The sequence below is a fragment of the Corapipo altera genome, unplaced genomic scaffold, assembly GCF_003945725.1.
Source record: "Corapipo altera isolate COAL_440 unplaced genomic scaffold, ASM394572v1 1, whole genome shotgun sequence".
In the NCBI taxonomy this organism is placed as follows: domain Eukaryota; kingdom Metazoa; phylum Chordata; class Aves; order Passeriformes; family Pipridae; genus Corapipo; species Corapipo altera.
In genome coordinates, this window is record NW_020884873.1 from 34260668 (window position 1) to 34277882 (window position 17215).

At 42.1% G+C, this 17215-nt stretch overlaps 2 protein-coding genes and 1 non-coding gene across 8 annotated transcripts in view; 2 read left to right on the plus strand and 1 right to left on the minus strand.

The window, feature by feature from the left end:
- The window catches only part of XPOT (exportin for tRNA), a 29131-nt gene extending 16877 nt beyond the window's left edge, over nt 1-12254 (minus strand). For 3 of the 6 annotated variants that reach the window (XM_027655918.1, XM_027655884.1, XM_027655929.1), the window contains exons 1-8: nt 11150-11282; nt 7651-7784; nt 5942-6024; nt 4762-4818; nt 3140-3209; nt 1748-1966; nt 985-1169; nt 473-641 (exon numbers count right to left, since the gene is read on the minus strand). In XM_027655918.1, the coding sequence (XP_027511719.1) occupies nt 473-641; nt 985-1169; nt 1748-1966; nt 3140-3209; nt 4762-4818; nt 5942-6024; nt 7651-7710 (843 nt within the window). In that variant the 5' untranslated portion in view covers nt 7711-7784; nt 11150-11282. The other 3 variants (XM_027655908.1, XM_027655888.1, XM_027655899.1) reach the window with 3 other exon arrangements.
- Nucleotides 12255-12273: 19 nt separating this feature from the next.
- On the plus strand, nt 12274-15848 carry RPL18A (ribosomal protein L18a). Its single transcript, XM_027656045.1, has 5 exons — nt 12274-12397; nt 12821-13000; nt 13563-13692; nt 15186-15295; nt 15699-15848. The coding sequence occupies exons 1-5, from the start codon at nt 12380-12382 to the stop codon at nt 15789-15791; spliced, it is 531 nt and encodes a 176-aa protein (XP_027511846.1). The 5' UTR covers nt 12274-12379; the 3' UTR covers nt 15792-15848.
- Nucleotides 14303-14434, plus strand: LOC113959880. The gene has a single exon (XR_003531937.1). It is a non-coding gene; the product is annotated as a small nucleolar RNA SNORA68 (small nucleolar RNA).
- Nucleotides 15849-17215: the final 1367 nt, after the last annotated feature.

Below are 17215 nucleotides of genomic sequence, written 5' to 3' on the forward strand. Positions count from 1 at the left end.
TCCAGCTTATCTATAAGCATTTCAAGCCTGATACTTGATGGTACAGACATGCAAACCAGCATACATGTCCTTAAGAAAGCTCTTTCCCCTACCTAATTATGCATAGCTGATCTAATGTCTCACCCTAAAAAATTCTACCTTGGCTACAAGACCTATTATAGAATCATTCAGAAGAGAAGATTCGAGACAAGGAAACACAGAAGCAGCATTAACAGTAAGCACAACATGCTTTAGGAGAGGAACAGAGGAGTTATATAATACCTTGCTTCTAAAATGAAGTGCTGCGTTTAAATTAATAACACACTGTTAGTTTAAGTATGAGAAAACTGTAAGAAGCATTTAGCTTCAATGCAGAAGCATAAGTACTTCTCCCTAATCTGTGGACTGTTTTATAGTTTTCTGCACATTTGCTTATTTAAGAACTGTTGGAAACCTGTGACTTGTTCCTATTGTTAAAAATCAATACACAAACCTGATCAATACTGAAGAGGCCAGCAGACTGCAATACTTGACATAAAGATTCAACCAATTTTGTTTTATCAATTGGGTCCATTCCCTTATTTACAATTTCAAACAAACAATCACAGGCTTCTTCTCGGAGAACTTCCACAGACATGTGACCTAGCAGCATATTTATAAACCTTCAGAGAAAAAAAAAGTTTATTTTCATATGTACAAAGTAGCATTACATAGAAGCTTTATACTGTGTTTCTTTTTACAAAATAGTTTTTAAGTCTGTTGTACTGACTAAACCCAGCATTTGACACATTTTAAGGAGAACACAGTAAACTGAGTAGTGTTTAGTTTGGCTGTTATATCAGCTTGGCTTGCAAAGACAATCACTCTACTAAAATTCCCCAAACTCCAAAGATCTATATATAGAAGTCCTTCTTCCAAGATGAGTTTTGATTCTGTTTCATAGAAATACAGTCAGCACACTATCACAGTTGTTTTTGCAAACTTTTTCCCTCAAAACCCCCTTACCTTTCATTGGCTATCAGGTTCAAATCTATCCAGGATACATAAGCTCCAACTACTTCAAGGCACTGGCATGTCAGCTCTGAGTTATTATATTGATAGTTTTGTAAGATTTGGTACCACGATTCCACCAAACTTGGAATGCACTGTTCCCTCATAGTATCTTTTAATAAGGTGTTCCTACGAGCCTCCTATCAATACAGAAAAAGGATAAATCAGTGTTGTTGTGGACTAGCATCTTGTTAAAGTAGTAGCAGTTCTGTATCCACTACCACACACACCACTTGTCCTAGCAAGATATGTAGTCAAACCAGAAACCCAAAGTGAATGTTTTTTTTTATTTTCCAAGAAATAAAACAAAAATATCCTAGGTTTGTTTTTAGTTTGTTTGTTGGTTTGGGTTTTTTTATCTCAATGCCCAAACACTGAAATAAAGGCCCTGTAGATCATTAAATGGACTTCTGATGTTAGGACTCCTTGAAACACACACTAGAAGAAATTAACATTTTCAAATTAGTCAGTCTAGTATTATATTGGCTAACTCAGTCCATTAGTTTTTGTTTGCTAGCTTTTCAAGCAAAAAAACCTCATTAGCTGAAAAGTATGAAGTCATAAAAGGCATTAAACAACATATGGCTTTTGGATTTAAACCACCCAGTGTTTGTAAGGAACAGTTGCCACAGAAAAAGACCATATCTGCAAACTTTCTGCTCTAACGAAAAAGAACTTTTTTGAAATTTAAAACAAATAATGCAAAACAATAACTTGCCTCTGATGTATGAACAACATCTCGGTCCACCAGCTCAGCATCAACAGCCATCAGGATTCTGAGGTACATATCCACACCCCGTGGATTAAGGTCAACTACTGATAGAATGTCAAAAAAAAACTTGGGCCATTTTGTGAGATATTCAGTAACAAAAAGCAATGCAAAGACTTGTGCTGCTTTGTTGCGAATAAAGGTCTTCTCAGGCTGGGGATTCAGCATCTGGTAGAAACAAGACATTTTATTTGTATATTAAATTATACTATATTAGAAAAGAGTCTTACGCATCTGTTGATTTCTCTATAGTGATTAATGTACTACCTCTCTTCCTGGTTGAGACCAATAAAAAGTCTCACTTTTCCAAGGATTTTGCAGAAAATTTGGCTAAATCATCATGCAACAAGGAAAACATTCTCTCTGAGTGATACAGTCCTAAGCCCTTCATTCAGTACCAAGACATTAAGTGTACTATTCAAAGACTAAAACGTCATTTGTCAGCTTGGTGAAAGGAGTAAACAAGAACTTCCAGAAACAAGTTACAGTCCTCTTGTAGCTAGCTTGTGCCTGTATTAGATGTTAGCCTTAGGAATAGTAAAGGATGTTCCTAAATCTAAGATCATAAGGGAAAAAAATCTGTCACTACCAATCTCCACCTCTCTCCTTCCTCTTTTATAAACCCTAAATGGAACAGTTTGCCATAAAGAAAAAAGCAATTTAATCCACTTCACAATAATCTGTTCTTTTTAAAGAGTTGTACTATATTCCATTTCCTACTGTTAAGTTCTCTACACAGCAACCACGTTATTCTCCAGTGCAGAAGTGGAATGACAACTAGATAATGGCAGGTATAGAAAAAGACCTGTGTAAGCCCACTTGATGGTTCTGCTCACTGCAAACTCCTGGGTCGGACTGATATTACATGTTCAGCTTTGTTAACTAATTCCACAAGAAAGAGTAGTCCATACTCTGTCACAATACTAACAGAGGAGTGATGCTGTTGATTCATAAACATCTGCTAGCATTTTAAATCGACAGGAGTTTGCTCAGGAGGGTCTTAGAATTACTGTTCCTCCTCCAGGCACTCAGGAACATCAGGAATCTGTATTATAATTCTTTAAAGGGAAACTTTTAATACCCATTTCGCACACAACTGATTAAACCACAATCGTTATCTAATGCAAGAGTTTTATATTTAGTGTTAAATTCAAGCATAGACTTCTTTACAACATTTGATTTAAACAATTTTTCACAAATCTTTAACCACTGGATACCGAATATCTTCATGAATCCATCTTTAAACTCAAATAACAGATTAAACGTTTAGCCCACGCTCAATGCCTTAGGCTAGCCTACTAAAAGCCTACTCTGTAACACTGCTGTGAAGGACAGACTTACCTGTGCTTGCAGCCATGTTATGAGTGTTTCCCTAATTAGCTGTTGCTGGACTTCAGTAAGTTCAGAGTATCTGAAATAAAACACATTGAGATCAAAATACAACAGCTTCATGACAAGCGCCAAGTAAGGCAAAAACTCTCAATACAGCACATAATGCTGCATATCGACATAAACAGAAGGTTCCTAGAAAATGAATTTACAAAGCTATTTGCATGTTAAAATTTTGAATCAAAGACAAAAATAAGGAAAAAATTTATTTTTTATTTTATTGCATTTATTTTATAAATCCATATTAATGGATTACATTTTGAGGTACTACTGCCTCCTATATTGGAGTAGGAGCTTGAAACTTTACAGGAAGGGTGCTCTATCAGCTCTAAACAGGACTTACGACCCTGACAAAAATACACATTTGACCATATGCTATGGGGAGAAGGAAGAGACATCTGTATATGCTCAAATTTGTTTACTACTCGTGGAAGACTGTCAACAGTGAAAAGGGAGTCCTTCACTGATTTGACCTACAGTACATTTATTATCAGACATATGTCAAAAACCCAAGCAAACAAGTAATTCTGCTTCATGTCATACATACATTTTGGGAAATTTTGACATTATATCCAGCCCACCTCAAATACTACCCACACAACACCTTCCTAACACAAGCGAAGCTGAGAACACTCTCTTTGCAATACAGCTGTATTTAGGTCTGTAATAGGTCTGTAATTCCTTAGCAGGAATGACTGCTGAATGGGACTCCACTGTTCCTGTCACAGCTAACTATTCATTAAAGAAAAGAAAAAAGCAACCCCACTGAAAATGCTCAAAGAAAATAAGCAGCAGGAAAACAAGAAAAAATGTACTGCAGGAAGCAGATGACAAGAATGGAACAAGTAGAGGAAGGTGGACAGTAAGGTAAAATAAAGTAAATAAAATCACAGAAAATAAAGTCTTTAGTATTTGCACTCAAACAGAACTGTAAAAAGCAGTTCACAAAATGCATCTTATTCCTATCTAAACCCAACCCACATGTTCGGTGTATTGCAACCAGTCACGGTGATATTCCAAGATGCCATGATGCTCCAGTCCAGATGAAAGGAGTCCAAAGTGAAAAAAAATATATACAGTTCCATGCAATGATACTGATATTATTTCAAAGTATTTTTCCTTAAAATTACAATTCTATGAAAATACCACTCAGTGAAAAGACTATTTTCTCTTAACATCTCTGCCATGGTTATTGAATGAATAAGGCTTTGTCTGAAGTCCAGGAGTCTGTACTGAGCAAGGTTGCTGCTTGCAGGACCCTCTTCTGCAAAAATCAGTGAGAGTACAGAATAAGGCCTGAAATTCCAGAAAGGAACAGCTAAGAAAGTTTCAAGAAATCCTTGGTAACTGGGTCTGTGTTGGGCCACACACAGGTGTTAGACTAGCTAAGAGTAGCGTGTGCTGCTTAAAACCTCTCTCAGGAAAAGGTAAAGAAATACAAGAAAGTCCTCTGGACCAGATTACAGCCACCTCATCAACCATGGCAAGACAACAGCCACCACTTCCTGTGCAAGCAGAATAAAAAGGGAAAATTAAATGGATGTATATAGGTGGTATCAAGAAAGATTACTCACTTGAACTTAATTTGATGTTCCAGGACTTGAAAGCAGAAGAACTTGATGTGATCATCACTAGAAAAGAAAATTCTGTTACTGGCAACAATATGGTACACTTTCCTGGGAAGAAAAACATTCCTCAAATATTACAATAAGATTGCCCCTTTAGCAAATCAAGAATAACTGTGCATCAAAAAAAATGCTGCTGCTGCTGTTACTTCAGAGTAAAAATGAAAAATCTTGAGCAGTTAATATGATAGAAATGAGCAACTGTTAAACTAATATTTACACTTGATATTAGCCTTTTCTTTTCTACAGTCACCTATTTGTTATGCTTTGATTTCAGTAATGAACACACAAAACTACAATACTGATTGTATCCTGCCTTTATAAAAATCTGCCAGGTTTCAATACTATGTTTGAGGTCCACTAGTACACCAAGTGCAAGTTGTACACTGCATCTCAAAAATCAAAGGTAAAGACAAACTGAGGTATACATTAGGAAGGTACATTACAGATACTATATAATCTATATGACTTTATCTTATTATCTAAACATTTTAACAACCATAATGTATTTTTTAAAGGATTATAAAATGCTGTTTTCTAATATTGTGTGGGTTTAATTACTGCACTGTTGGAGTCAGAAGTTTCGATGAATCATTTACAAAAAAGCATTCACTATAAATTACTGCTGTTATTTGGGAGATATTCACCCCTCATTTTCCTTCCAACCTGAATTATTCCGTAATACAGCGACAACCTAGTATTTTTTATGTAAATACACAGCTTTGTGCAAAAATAACTGAGACTACACACTCTTCGCATCTTGAAAAATGGGATGGTCTACTCCATAGAACAGGGACAAGAACTACTTATGGGATTACTACATATAAAACCTATGGTCTCCCAGTGGGCAATTTTCAGCACTCCTTCTTATGGGGATAAGATAGCACACTCTTTTCCCCTGGATTTCATAAAGCAGTAGTCTTTAGGCTACTAGATTAATATGGAGTTTAACTTATACACTGTTCTTCCTTGAAAGGCATTATACAAAGGCCACAGATCAACTATGATACTAAAAATAGTATGAAGACCATATTAACTTTTAACAATTTACAGTTTGCCTAAATATGCTGCACAGTTAAATCTCACCACATATATTAGTAAGAAAATAAGAAATTATTAACTACATTACCTGTATATACTCTGAGCTAATGCTTCTGCACAGACTTGCCAAGCATCCTGAGATATCTTAAGCTGCTCAAAGTAGGCTAGTGCCTGCAAAAAATTATCTTTAAGTTTCATTTAAAAAAAGAACAAAGCACACAGCAAGACAATTAGTTTACACCTGGCCTCATATTTAAACAGCTTTCTTTCAAAAAAACAGCACTATTTGGATACATTCAAGTATTTATATGGCTCCCTAATTACTTTAATACAGGACTGATTTTTTTCACCTAATATGATAGGTACCCATTTTCACTTCACATTCAATACCAATATTTTTGTTACTTAAATAGAGAAGTCGTAGAATCAGAAACACTGAGGTGTGATGGAACCTCCAAAGACAGTTGACTAGAGAAACTTGCTCAGGGCCTTTCTATTTAGGTGGAAGTTCACATCCAAATTAAAATTCCTTCCACAAATTCTAAAGAGAAGGTGATTTAGATTTTTCACTGAAAACAATTATTTTTGTTATACCACTTCACCTGTATCCAACACCCCAAGCTTAAGAAACATTCAAACACTGGCCACTTGGACAACTGTCAGCTTATAAATCTACTACAGAAATCAGAAAAAACTTCTACTGAATTTGCTTATCAGAACTTCTAAATAGCTTATCAGAACTTCTAAATAGCTTTTGACAACAGTTAATTTGATTCAATTGCTTTAGGATTTAGTGTGCCTTGTAACATAAAACAGTAAAGTAAGTTATGAAATAGAGATTATAATTATTCAGAAATAAGTTCTAAAATAAGAATTTACTTCCTGTAGTTAGTACTTGTGATTTTCCTAAACTTAAGTTTTACTAGAAATCGTTTGATACTTCCTTTATGTTCCATCTTACAAGATGAGCGAAAAGGTAAGTCCCCTTCTGCTATGAAATATTTCAAAACTGGGCAGACTGCATAGTTATAACATCAATAAATCTATAAGCTTCAAATTTTAGCAATATTCTACTAACAGAACGCTACAGATTAGCTATATCTATCCTTCCAAAAAGGACAAATACCCAGAATGAACACATTTAATAGGTTGCTTAGTAATACTGCATCAAACCACATTTGTAACTTTCTTATACGTTTTAGGATTTCTTTTATGAACACAAAACCATGGTATTAACATCCCCATTTCTGAAAGATTTTACTGGAGATTCTCTTGTAGACAGTTGAATCAACTTGGTGATCAGTAAGCAGAGATAATTACTCAATAGTCATATAAATAGTAATGTCTTTTCATAGTAACTGTTACCCACACACCAGGACTACTTTCTTAAACTACGACAATACAAGCCGCACTGCAGTTGAAACCATACATTAATTAAAAAGACACTAAAGCTAGGTAATCCATCAAAATAATAATTAAAAAACACATATAAGAATCAAGCAATCTGTTTTCTGTAGCTGCTTTTCATTCAATGAGAACCTACATAAGGAGCTGAGCAACAAGTACAAAGAATTGAAACGACTTAAAAAGTCAGAGTCCAGAAAAATAAACTCTATGCATGTTAAGTGTAACTTCACTGAATTGATAATACATGACTGTCAGCTTACATGTTTGCAACATGACTTTGTGTTATACTTGCCACCACAAACCCTGTGTGCTGGTTAACAGAAAAAACCACAACCCTCCCAAGGAACAGCACCTCCAGTTACTAGAGAGAAAAGGAAGTTAATTACATACTCTTTGCCTGAAGTCTGCATCAGCATTTGGGTTTAGCCCTAAAAGGGCTTGTTCATCCATTTCTACTGCTATACTCTTTGTTTCCTGCTCCTAACTGGTTTGCCCACTTCTTCTAGAGGGGAAACTACAATCATCTGCAAAAGAGAAAGAAAAATTTTATTTACTCAGCAAAACAGGAACAATTAAAAGCAGGACAAGCAACAACCACAAGTTTTCCCACAAACATCAAGCACACAGTATGTACTCCACCTGAATGTGAATGGACATACTTCTGATACAGATATCAGAATTTTAAGTCCTTCAATCAACTTTTCACAGTACTATATTTCTTACTGAATAAGGCAATTTTTAAGTTTCCATATATTTCAGTTCCCTTGAAAAGAGTTAACATCATCTGAATTAAGAGAGAAATGGCATGATGTGTATTATTCAACTGAAAGGCTTAAACTCAAATTTCAAGCATGCAGAGGTTCCAGCAAGCTACGACATGAGCATAAATCTGCTACTTTTTTTTCTGCTGTATTTTTTTCCCCTCACCACAAACTTAACTGCAAAAAAAATCTCTACTCATCTCTAATATTGTTAAGATGCCTCATAATCCCCTAGAGGGGCAAAGCTGTTAGGAGGTCTTTCTTCTAAAGTAAGCACACATAACAGAAGTGTCTTAGAAATTAACCACAAAATACACCATACTGAGTTGTTAACAAAGTTTTCTGTTCCTACTAATGAGTGCTGATTTACTAGCAATGATTTTTATTTAGAAAATTCAGTGTAAAATTAACAAGCGAGCTAGGCAAACGTTCTAAAGATGACATGCCTCTTCAGGCTGTTCTGCAATGCTCTGGTAAAATGCAGATAATTAAAAAAAAATTAAAATAACCTCTGTCAAATTGTAGGATGCCATTAAGACAACAAGAGGGGACAAAAACCCATCTATTCTTCAAATCCCTGCCCCACCTCCCCCCCATGGTACCAGTTAATTAGGCCTGAAATCAGGCCTTGTTATGTAAGTATGTAGGAGGTAGGGGAAAGGAAGAGACAAGAGGAAGAGATGAAATACAAAAGGGCTGTGGTTTGAAGCTGCCTACATACCCATAGGTAGTACTTCTAATTTCTTAGTATTGCCTGTCTTCTGCACGCGCTCTCTACTGTTCACCCTCCCCCACGGGAAGAAAGGTGGCAGTGACAACTCACAGCAAGCAGGACTGAAAAGGAGAGCCCCAAATTTAATGTGGTGACAGACTTTTCTATAAAACTCAAGACAGAATACACTATACCAAAGTGCATAATGAAAAGCAACTTAATAAGTAAAACAGAGTTCATACAAAAAAATAAATTGCAGGTTTCGGCAGCATAGAAACCAGAAAGTCTGGAACAAAGAGATGACTCGTGGCAAAAGAAGCCTCACACACTGCCTTAGACAGTGATTTCCCTCGGGCAGAACCTTCAGGGATTAAAGTTGCTTTGCCAAGCCTTCTCCCTCTGCATCCCCAGCCCCCAATCTGTTTTCCACATAATCAACATCCAGACCAGACAGATTAAAATAAAGGAAAACCGATTTTTTTTTCAACAGCAACTCATCAATAATGACACAAGTAAAACTATTTAATACACAGAAGTATTTTTTCCATATTTACCTGCTGATATCACTACATTGCTACCTTTTGGACAGACGATCTATCAAACACGTATTCTCTTCACCTGTTATTACTAACAGCAATACTAATCAGTTCTACTAATTTTATAAGTGCTACATGTGCATATTTAAAATTTCAACTTCTACCATATAGCCTTTTCTAAAGAGTTTCATCCTGATGACCCACCTCTGAAAGACAATTGAGATAAACTATCTGAATGAGCCTTTTGAGAAAGCTAATAAAATAACTTTTCATGCCTCTGGTTTTACTTAAGCAGACAGCCTTTCACCACAGCTGGTTACACTTTGAAAGCAAAACTGAATTGTGATTTTAATAGTACTCACAATTCACAAAATCCATTACAAAATGCACTCAGCTATAACATCAAGTATGTCATTAAAGCAAGTTTTATTTATAAAAACAATCAATAACATTAATACTTAATATGCAGCTGTGTAGACAGTATTGTCTTTTTTATTTAGAGATGATTTTTTTGTTAAGCAGTACACCCATGTTAGGTGGCAAATTCATCTTACTACAATTAGGAGGGTGCAGTTCCTTAACAAGGAATTCATACAGGTATGTCTCATCAGGATAGTTCATTCCCTTTCACTTATTAAATACTGAAAAATGCATTTGCTAGTAGAGATTGTTTTCATATCGGAAAGCAGGGGAAAAAAAGAAAAAAGGCAACTCACTTTGCCCAGTTAATAATGCAAACGTGGTCAAGGTGCGTAACTTCGGTCCAGATATGCCCCAATAATAAAAGTATTCAGAGCATTTTAACTACAGGTGCTAAGCACAGGAGCAATTAAAGCATACTTCATTTGCAGCACTCATTTTAGGTATTTACAAGACTGTAATAGCACAGAGGGAGCCTGTGACATGCCTCATTTGAATTCCCTCAGTTTTCTCTCTAAAACAAAGACAACAAAATTAATCTTTCACAACTTTTTTTGCTGTTTTGCTTGCGGCAAACCTTGAGAGTATTTACAGACTCTTAGGGTTCTAGAGCCTTCACGCTGACCTAACACGCGGTTAGAGCGAACAGCTGTGTAGCTATTGCTACTTCGAGAACTTTTCAACCGGTCTAGAAACTTTTTCTTTCTGTAAGTGACATATTAGGTCTTCATTTCAGGCACATTCTTACTGGCAGGAATTCCCTGTGAGGAGCAAGGCCTCCTTGCCCCCGCCCCAAATTCGCTCAGGAGCCCGGTCTCCCGCGGCTGGAGAGCCAAACGCGGCTCCACAGCCCGGCCCGGGAGGGCGATCGCGGCATCCAGCTCCGCGACGCGGACGCCGGGGCTGCATCCACCCCTCCAGCCCCGTCCCGGGGCCGCTGCAAGTGACCAAGTACTCGGCTCTCCCGCGGCGGGGAACACCGCTCCCACCACGCCGGGACGGGTGGAACATGGAAGTGCGGGGAGGTCCCTCCCTCCCCTCTCGCTGCGGTCCTACGATTTCTTCCTTCCCCCACCAGAGCTACAGCGGAGGGACGGCCACGGAGGCGGCAGCTCCCGCGAACAGAACCGCACCGCAGGCTACTGCGCATATTAGCAGAGAAAAACACCGATATTTTTTCGCGGCTCCCGGAGGGTGGGCCCGGCGGGGAACAGTCGGCTGCGCCCCCGTCGCCCCCCAGCAGCAGGGCTGGGTGAGCACGGAGGCGGCTGTGCCTCCCCCCCCCCGCCCCGGAGCCTCTTGGCCGCGGAGGAGGCGGCGCCGGGCTGAGGGAGCCGGCCGGGGGACTCGCAGGAGCCCGCGGGCGCCACCAGCTCAGCCCACACCGCCCCTTCCCCGCCGCCGCCGGGCTGAGTCACCCGCGCCGCGTGTCGCGTCCTGCCCGCGCCCCCCGCCCGTACCTTCCTGGTCAGTGCTCCATCACCGCCGGCTCCCGCCCACCTCTGCGGCTCCACGGCCGCCACGAGCACAGGGAGCGGGCCGAGCCGGGCCGCGCCGCCTCAGCTAGCGGCGGGAGGAGGAGGAGGAGGAGCGGGACCGCCCCTGTCGCCAAACCGGCCGGGCGCGGCGCACGCCGGGATGCGCCCCCGCCGCTCCCTGGGAGTCGTAGTCCCACCTCCCCCTTCGGTACCGCCAGCACTGCTGTAAAACCGGCCGCACCGACGGAATAAACCGAGGCTGCCCTGCAAATCGTGCTGTGTCAGCAGCAGCAGCGAGGCCGGGCCTAGCCTCCGGTGCGAGCTCCGCAGTCGCGACCGGAGCGACTTATTCGGGGACGCGCACGGAGAAGGGCCCGGGCTGGCGCGGGCTTGTCCGCGAGGAGCGATCCAGGAGCTGCCTGCACATGTGGCACTGGGCTCCTGCGCTAAGGGCTCAGCAACGACACGGCGCGAGTGGGACTTGGCGTGATCAGGGGCCCGCATGTCCGTAAGGACCCGGTTTAAACGGCCGGGACCTAAACGGGAACAACTGCAGCAGTTATTTACAACCCGTCTCAGCACTGCTGCTGTTACAGTATCTTTCAACAGTATCAAAACCCACTCTCGCCCCGCGGCTACGAGAGCGCAGCTCCCGAAACCGTGAGGCGCACAGCGCTCGAAGACCCTCGCTCGCCCCCCCAGCACAGCCGCTGCCCGCGCACGGTGCGCTGGGGACCGAGCGCCCAGCGGGACCAGCCGCGAAACAGATCCCATAGAACTGAGTGCGGGGAGGGATCCGCAGGGGTCAGCCCTGCGCGCCCGGCTAGCGGCCCGAGAGGAGCGCGGTGCCTCCGCCTGCAGCATGCCTGCCACGTCTCCCGCGGCAACGCGAGCAGAACTAGGGGGAGAAGGAGTCACGCACAGCCAGGCCGCCCATTCGGGGCCGCGGGCACGGTGCCGGGAGAAGGGCCCGGGGCACCGCAGGCCGCACGGCAGAACGAGCGTGGGCCGGGCTGGGCCACGTGGATCCGCTGGCCCAGAACCCACCGCCACCAGCGGAGACTGACAGCTGCGCCCTCCAATCGCGCCCTGCTCCCAGCCAATGGGCAGCGCGCACGGCCGGGGGCGGGCCCGGAGGCAGGTGAGTGACGTGAGACGGCGGCGCACGCGGCCGTCCCTTTCCTTTCGTGCGGGCCGCGGCGGAGGAGCGCCATGAAGGCGTCGGGCACTGTGAGTGTGGGTCGGGGCGCGGAGGGCACGACCGGCACGGGGGTGGCGGCTGGGGCCGACACTGAGGCAGCCGCAGGGAGGGCGGCGGCGCCGGGTTGCGGCGCTTGAGAGCGACGCGTGCTTGCCCGAGCGGCGCTGCCCGGCCCGTGAAGCGACGCGCGGCCCAACATGGCGGCGGCGCCGCTCCCGCCCGGTACGGGCCCGATCGCCGGCGGCACCGCGGGCAGATCCGCGGGGAGATCTGTCCATCCATGCGGCGGGCTTTCTGTGCCCCTGGATTGAGCTGTTCTCGGCGCGCTGTTCTTCTGTGGAGCCGCGGATCCCGCCGCGGGGTCGACGCAGGGCGGGCAGGGTGTGGCGGGCGCGGCGGTGGCTCCGCGGCTCTCTCACTCTGCGGGCTGCCTGTGTTTCGTGTCCCCCCAGCTGCGGGAGTACAAGGTGGTTGGGCGGTGCCTGCCCACGCCGAAATGCACGACCCCTCCTCTGTACCGCATGCGGATCTTTGCTCCGAACCACGTCGTCGCCAAGTCCCGGTTCTGGTACTTCGTCTCTCAGCTGAAGAAGATGAAGAAGTCTTCTGGAGAGATTGTGTACTGTGGCCAGGTGCGTGATTCCAGCTGGTGTATGTGAAAGGAATTTATAGGAATTGCTGTTATTGGGACTGAGACTGAAATTCACCCATCTGTCAGTTGCTGTGAAAAGAAATGAGAAATCTCTTTTTTGGAAGTGGTGGTATATGTCCTGTAAACTAAATAGAAACTTCCCAACACTTCAGAATTATGAACCATGTCACTAGTCAGCGCTGCTTGGATTTGCTTCATTGGCCAGTATACCTTTTAAGAGACATCTGGACATTCATGATAGTGGGAGAGTGGACGTTTGTATGCTTATGCTCCTCTGCCTTGATTGTTCTTACTTCAAGAATATTCTTTAGAGCTGAGTCTTGTATTTTTCTTTCCATGATGAATTACTAAAACTCTACAGTCTGAATTACCCAGACGTAAATCCAGTTATGCTGTTACAGATAAAGAGAGTAAAGAGTTGTTTTTGACAGTAAAACTTAGAACAGTGATTTCATTAGAGCTCTGAAGTATTTATTCTTAAAAGTGTAAAGTGACGATAGCGCATTGTCTCTAATCACTTTCATGCTCTTCTGTTATTCCAGGTGTATGAGAAGTCCCCTCTGCGGGTAAAAAATTTTGGTATCTGGTTGCGCTATGATTCTCGTAGTGGAACCCACAACATGTACAGGGAGTACAGAGATTTGACCACAGCTGGTGCTGTCACTCAGTGCTGTAAGTATCTGTAAATGAGGTATAAATGATAGCATCAATATATAACAGAAGATTGAATCTTAAATTGAGCATGAAGTGTGCTGACTTAATCCATGGTAAGATAACTGAAACACTGGAAAAATAAAGTAAGGGGTTGCCAAATAATTCCATGGTTGTTTATATATGTATATGTGGAATCTTATTTGTTACTGGTCTTTATACAGTGTCACTGACTGAAAATATTCCCACTTCATCCTGGTGTGACTTTCTACAATTCTAGTAATGAGTTTTACCCTACACACTGAGAGTATAATGATCAGTATAATGATCTTTTAGGTGCTATATGTATTTCTTGCACTATATTTATTGTTTTATGATAATTGAATATATATTGCCAAGTCTTGTGGAGAGAATATTTCAGATATCATGTGGAAAATACTAGCATCTGTCCTGTGGAGAGCAAGTAAAAAAAAAATCACAGGAAAAAGCTATAGTCTTTGTTAGTCCAAGACCTCGTTTTCTCAGTTCAGGGAGAATTAAAGGTTGACCTGATTTCGGTCTGTTTTTTGAAGTACTTGAGGGATAGACCATTTGTATAGCTGATGCTGTTGATATTTGACTCTCACAGTGTTATGCACATAAAAACCCAAAGAATATTGTTCTTAATAATGATATTCTTGTCATGTGTGCAAATATTAAATGTATCTTGTCGCCTTTCAAAAGCTGAAGTGCTGTTGAAAGTGAAATTTAAGGTTCTACATTACCTTACAATCATCCCCATTATTTAACATGCTGAAGGACTGCTTAAGAGACCAAGAACCTTTTTTATCATGATACAGTGACTGATACTTTTATGTTCAAGAATACTTGTGACAGGTAAGTTTTTAATGGATATGTTAGGTCTTCGTGGGAAACATTATAAGCACAATAGTATTTCAACAGGCATATCTTGTGAAACTGGCTATGGATGTCTTGATTTGAAGGCAGCGATTTGCACTGCTGTAGGGAGGAATTTTCAGGTAGCCCATGCACAGATGGCTTCCTCCTGTTCTGAAAGCCTGAGCATGTGGGCTGAATATCAGATTCTATCACTGGTCAGTTTTAAGAAAAGTAAAGATATCCTCAGGTCCTACCTTTACTTGCACCTTCCAGTAATCATACTTCAGGGTTAATTCTGAATCACAGGGATTTTTTCTTGTGCAAAAAATGAAATAGTCTCACATATATTTCTTCTATACATGTGTGCCTTCTTGAAATCAGGCAGGAATAACAAGATGGCACTTTCTGAGAGGAGTTCGGTAATGAGTTATTGGAAGAATTTGCTGCTGCCTGTTGGTTCCGTGATATTTGTACCATCACTTTACATATTAAATCCAGTATGATTTTAACTAGGGTTGCTCAGAAATTTAGAAAGTTGTAGATGGCACTATGAACATTTCCTGAAAAGGCACTTATAAGATTTTTGAACTAAAAACGTCCTTAAGATTCAGTTTTAATGAGTTCTCTTGTTCCAGACCGTGATATGGGAGCCCGTCACCGTGCCCGTGCTCACTCCATTCAGATCATGAAGGTTGAGGAAATCGCTGCCAGCAAGTGCCGCAGACCAGCTGTCAAGCAGTTCCATGTAAGTGAACCAGCACTGCAGTGGCTGGTGGGTCCTGATCCAACACTGGACTGGAAGAGGGGAGCTATCTTGTCTGCTTTGCAGCCAGAAATAGGGAGGGAACCAAACTTGTATGTAGAGGTTTACAATTATGGTATGTTATGATCAAGGCTTCTGAAGCTAGAATTGTTTGGAAGAAAGTCACAATGAAGTGAATATGTGTTACGGTGCAGAAAACGTGCCTCATTTCTTTTAAAAAATGCAAAATTAAGGCATCCCTGAAGGCCTATGAAGTATATCTAATTTGTGGATGCATTACTTCTCTGTGTAAGTTATTCATGGAATGCGGCTTGGCTATTTATTGCAAATTGTTTTTTGTTATTTATCTAATACTCTATTAACATAGAAACATTTTTTCTTGCAGGATTCTAAAATCAAGTTCCCTCTGCCACACAGAGTTCTGCGTCGCCAGCACAAACCACGTTTCACCACCAAGAGACCAAATACTTTTTATTAAATACAAAAACATGCTGTCAACTCTGTGTTGCAATAAAGGTCTTACTTGAACCTTTGACTCCCAGTTGTCTTTTGGAGACAGTGTCCTGACTCTTTAGGAGTTGTCCCCCTCCTACTCTTTATTTTCTGTAAACCATTGGCAGCTTGCAATTTACAGCTGTGATTGTCTTGAACAGTGAATGTTTCACATGCTGATTTAAATTACTAAAATATCCCATCAATAAACCAAATTTTAATAACCAACTTACCATGTCAGAGAAGTCTTACTGAGCAGCTGTACAATCCTACATGCGTTTTGTCTCTTCAGCACACTAAGTGAACAGTTGAATTCAGGAAGAAGGCAGCTTTTGGTGCACTCAGAATTCAGACTTGTCAACTTCACTTAAGCTGCTTCCAATTTTAAGCATTTAAAGCCAAAATCTTAGTTCTAACCTGAACTTTTTCAAGGATGTTACACACCGCTCAGAATTAGCTCAGGTATGCATACAGAGGTGCCTGGAAATGAAAAGTGACGGAGGTGTAGGCAGACTTACCTTTGTTATTAGATGAATGAATGAAAACGATGAAAATTAATTTTTACATCCAAACCCAATCCTTAACGTATAATGCCATAGTAAAAAACTTGCATGCTCTGTGTAGTTAAGATTAAATAAGGCTGTTTCACACCTAAAGCCGGCATTTGCATCTGATAGCTGTTTTCAATGATAGTGTGTTTAGAGTATTTCCTGAACAAGAGGCAGTCAGCTGCCTAAGTTCACTTGGATCTTGTTGTTAGAGAATTGATGCTGTGCTTTAGGTGTTTGCTTAAAAACAAATGCTGGCACCAGTAGAGTGCAGGGAAGTACTGTGCTGAGGGGAGCCTGGGAATGTTTTTGTTCTGGGTTAGCTGGAGGGGAACTGTCTGTGTAAGGGCGGGTGGTTCTGCAGAACTTGGACCCATCAGTGGTGCCACAGCAGCCCCCCTTCCACAGCCTCACAGCCCTGTGGCTCAGCTTTGCACCTTTCATCCTCTCCACAGGAAATCTGTCCAAAACATGAATGAAAAAAAATGGCATTAATTTGGGCAATCCACTACCTCCCAGTCATGAGGGAGGGGGGAACTATAAACCCAAAGTAGCTGGAGGGTCTTGTGGGACTCAAAGAGTTGGAATAAGGGCATCAGAACGACGTTGGTTTTTAGAACGTTTCAAGTGAAAGAACGAAGCCAATGGAAACGGGCTTCAGAATTAAGTTAAAGCACAAAATATAACAGGCAGGGTGGAGGAGACCTCAGCAGAAACCAGCGCCGGTGTGTCCAGCCCGAAAACATCAACGCGCAGTATGTACGGGCGGATCTCTGGGGCTTCCGGGTCTTCCGAAGGCGGACGGCGCTGGAATACCGCCGGGCTCGGCGCTCCCGGTCCTTCCAAGCGCGGACAGCGCTGG

What these genes read in the sequence shown, in the direction of transcription:
- RPL18A (XM_027656045.1), top strand. An exon ending in TGGTGCTGTCACTCAGTGCT is followed by an intron (nt 13,693 to 15,185) that starts GTAAGTATCTGT and finishes CTCTTGTTCCAG; the next exon opens with ACCGTGATATGGGAGCCCGT. An exon ending in CAGCTGTCAAGCAGTTCCAT is followed by an intron (nt 15,296 to 15,698) that starts GTAAGTGAACCA and finishes TTTTTCTTGCAG; the next exon opens with GATTCTAAAATCAAGTTCCC.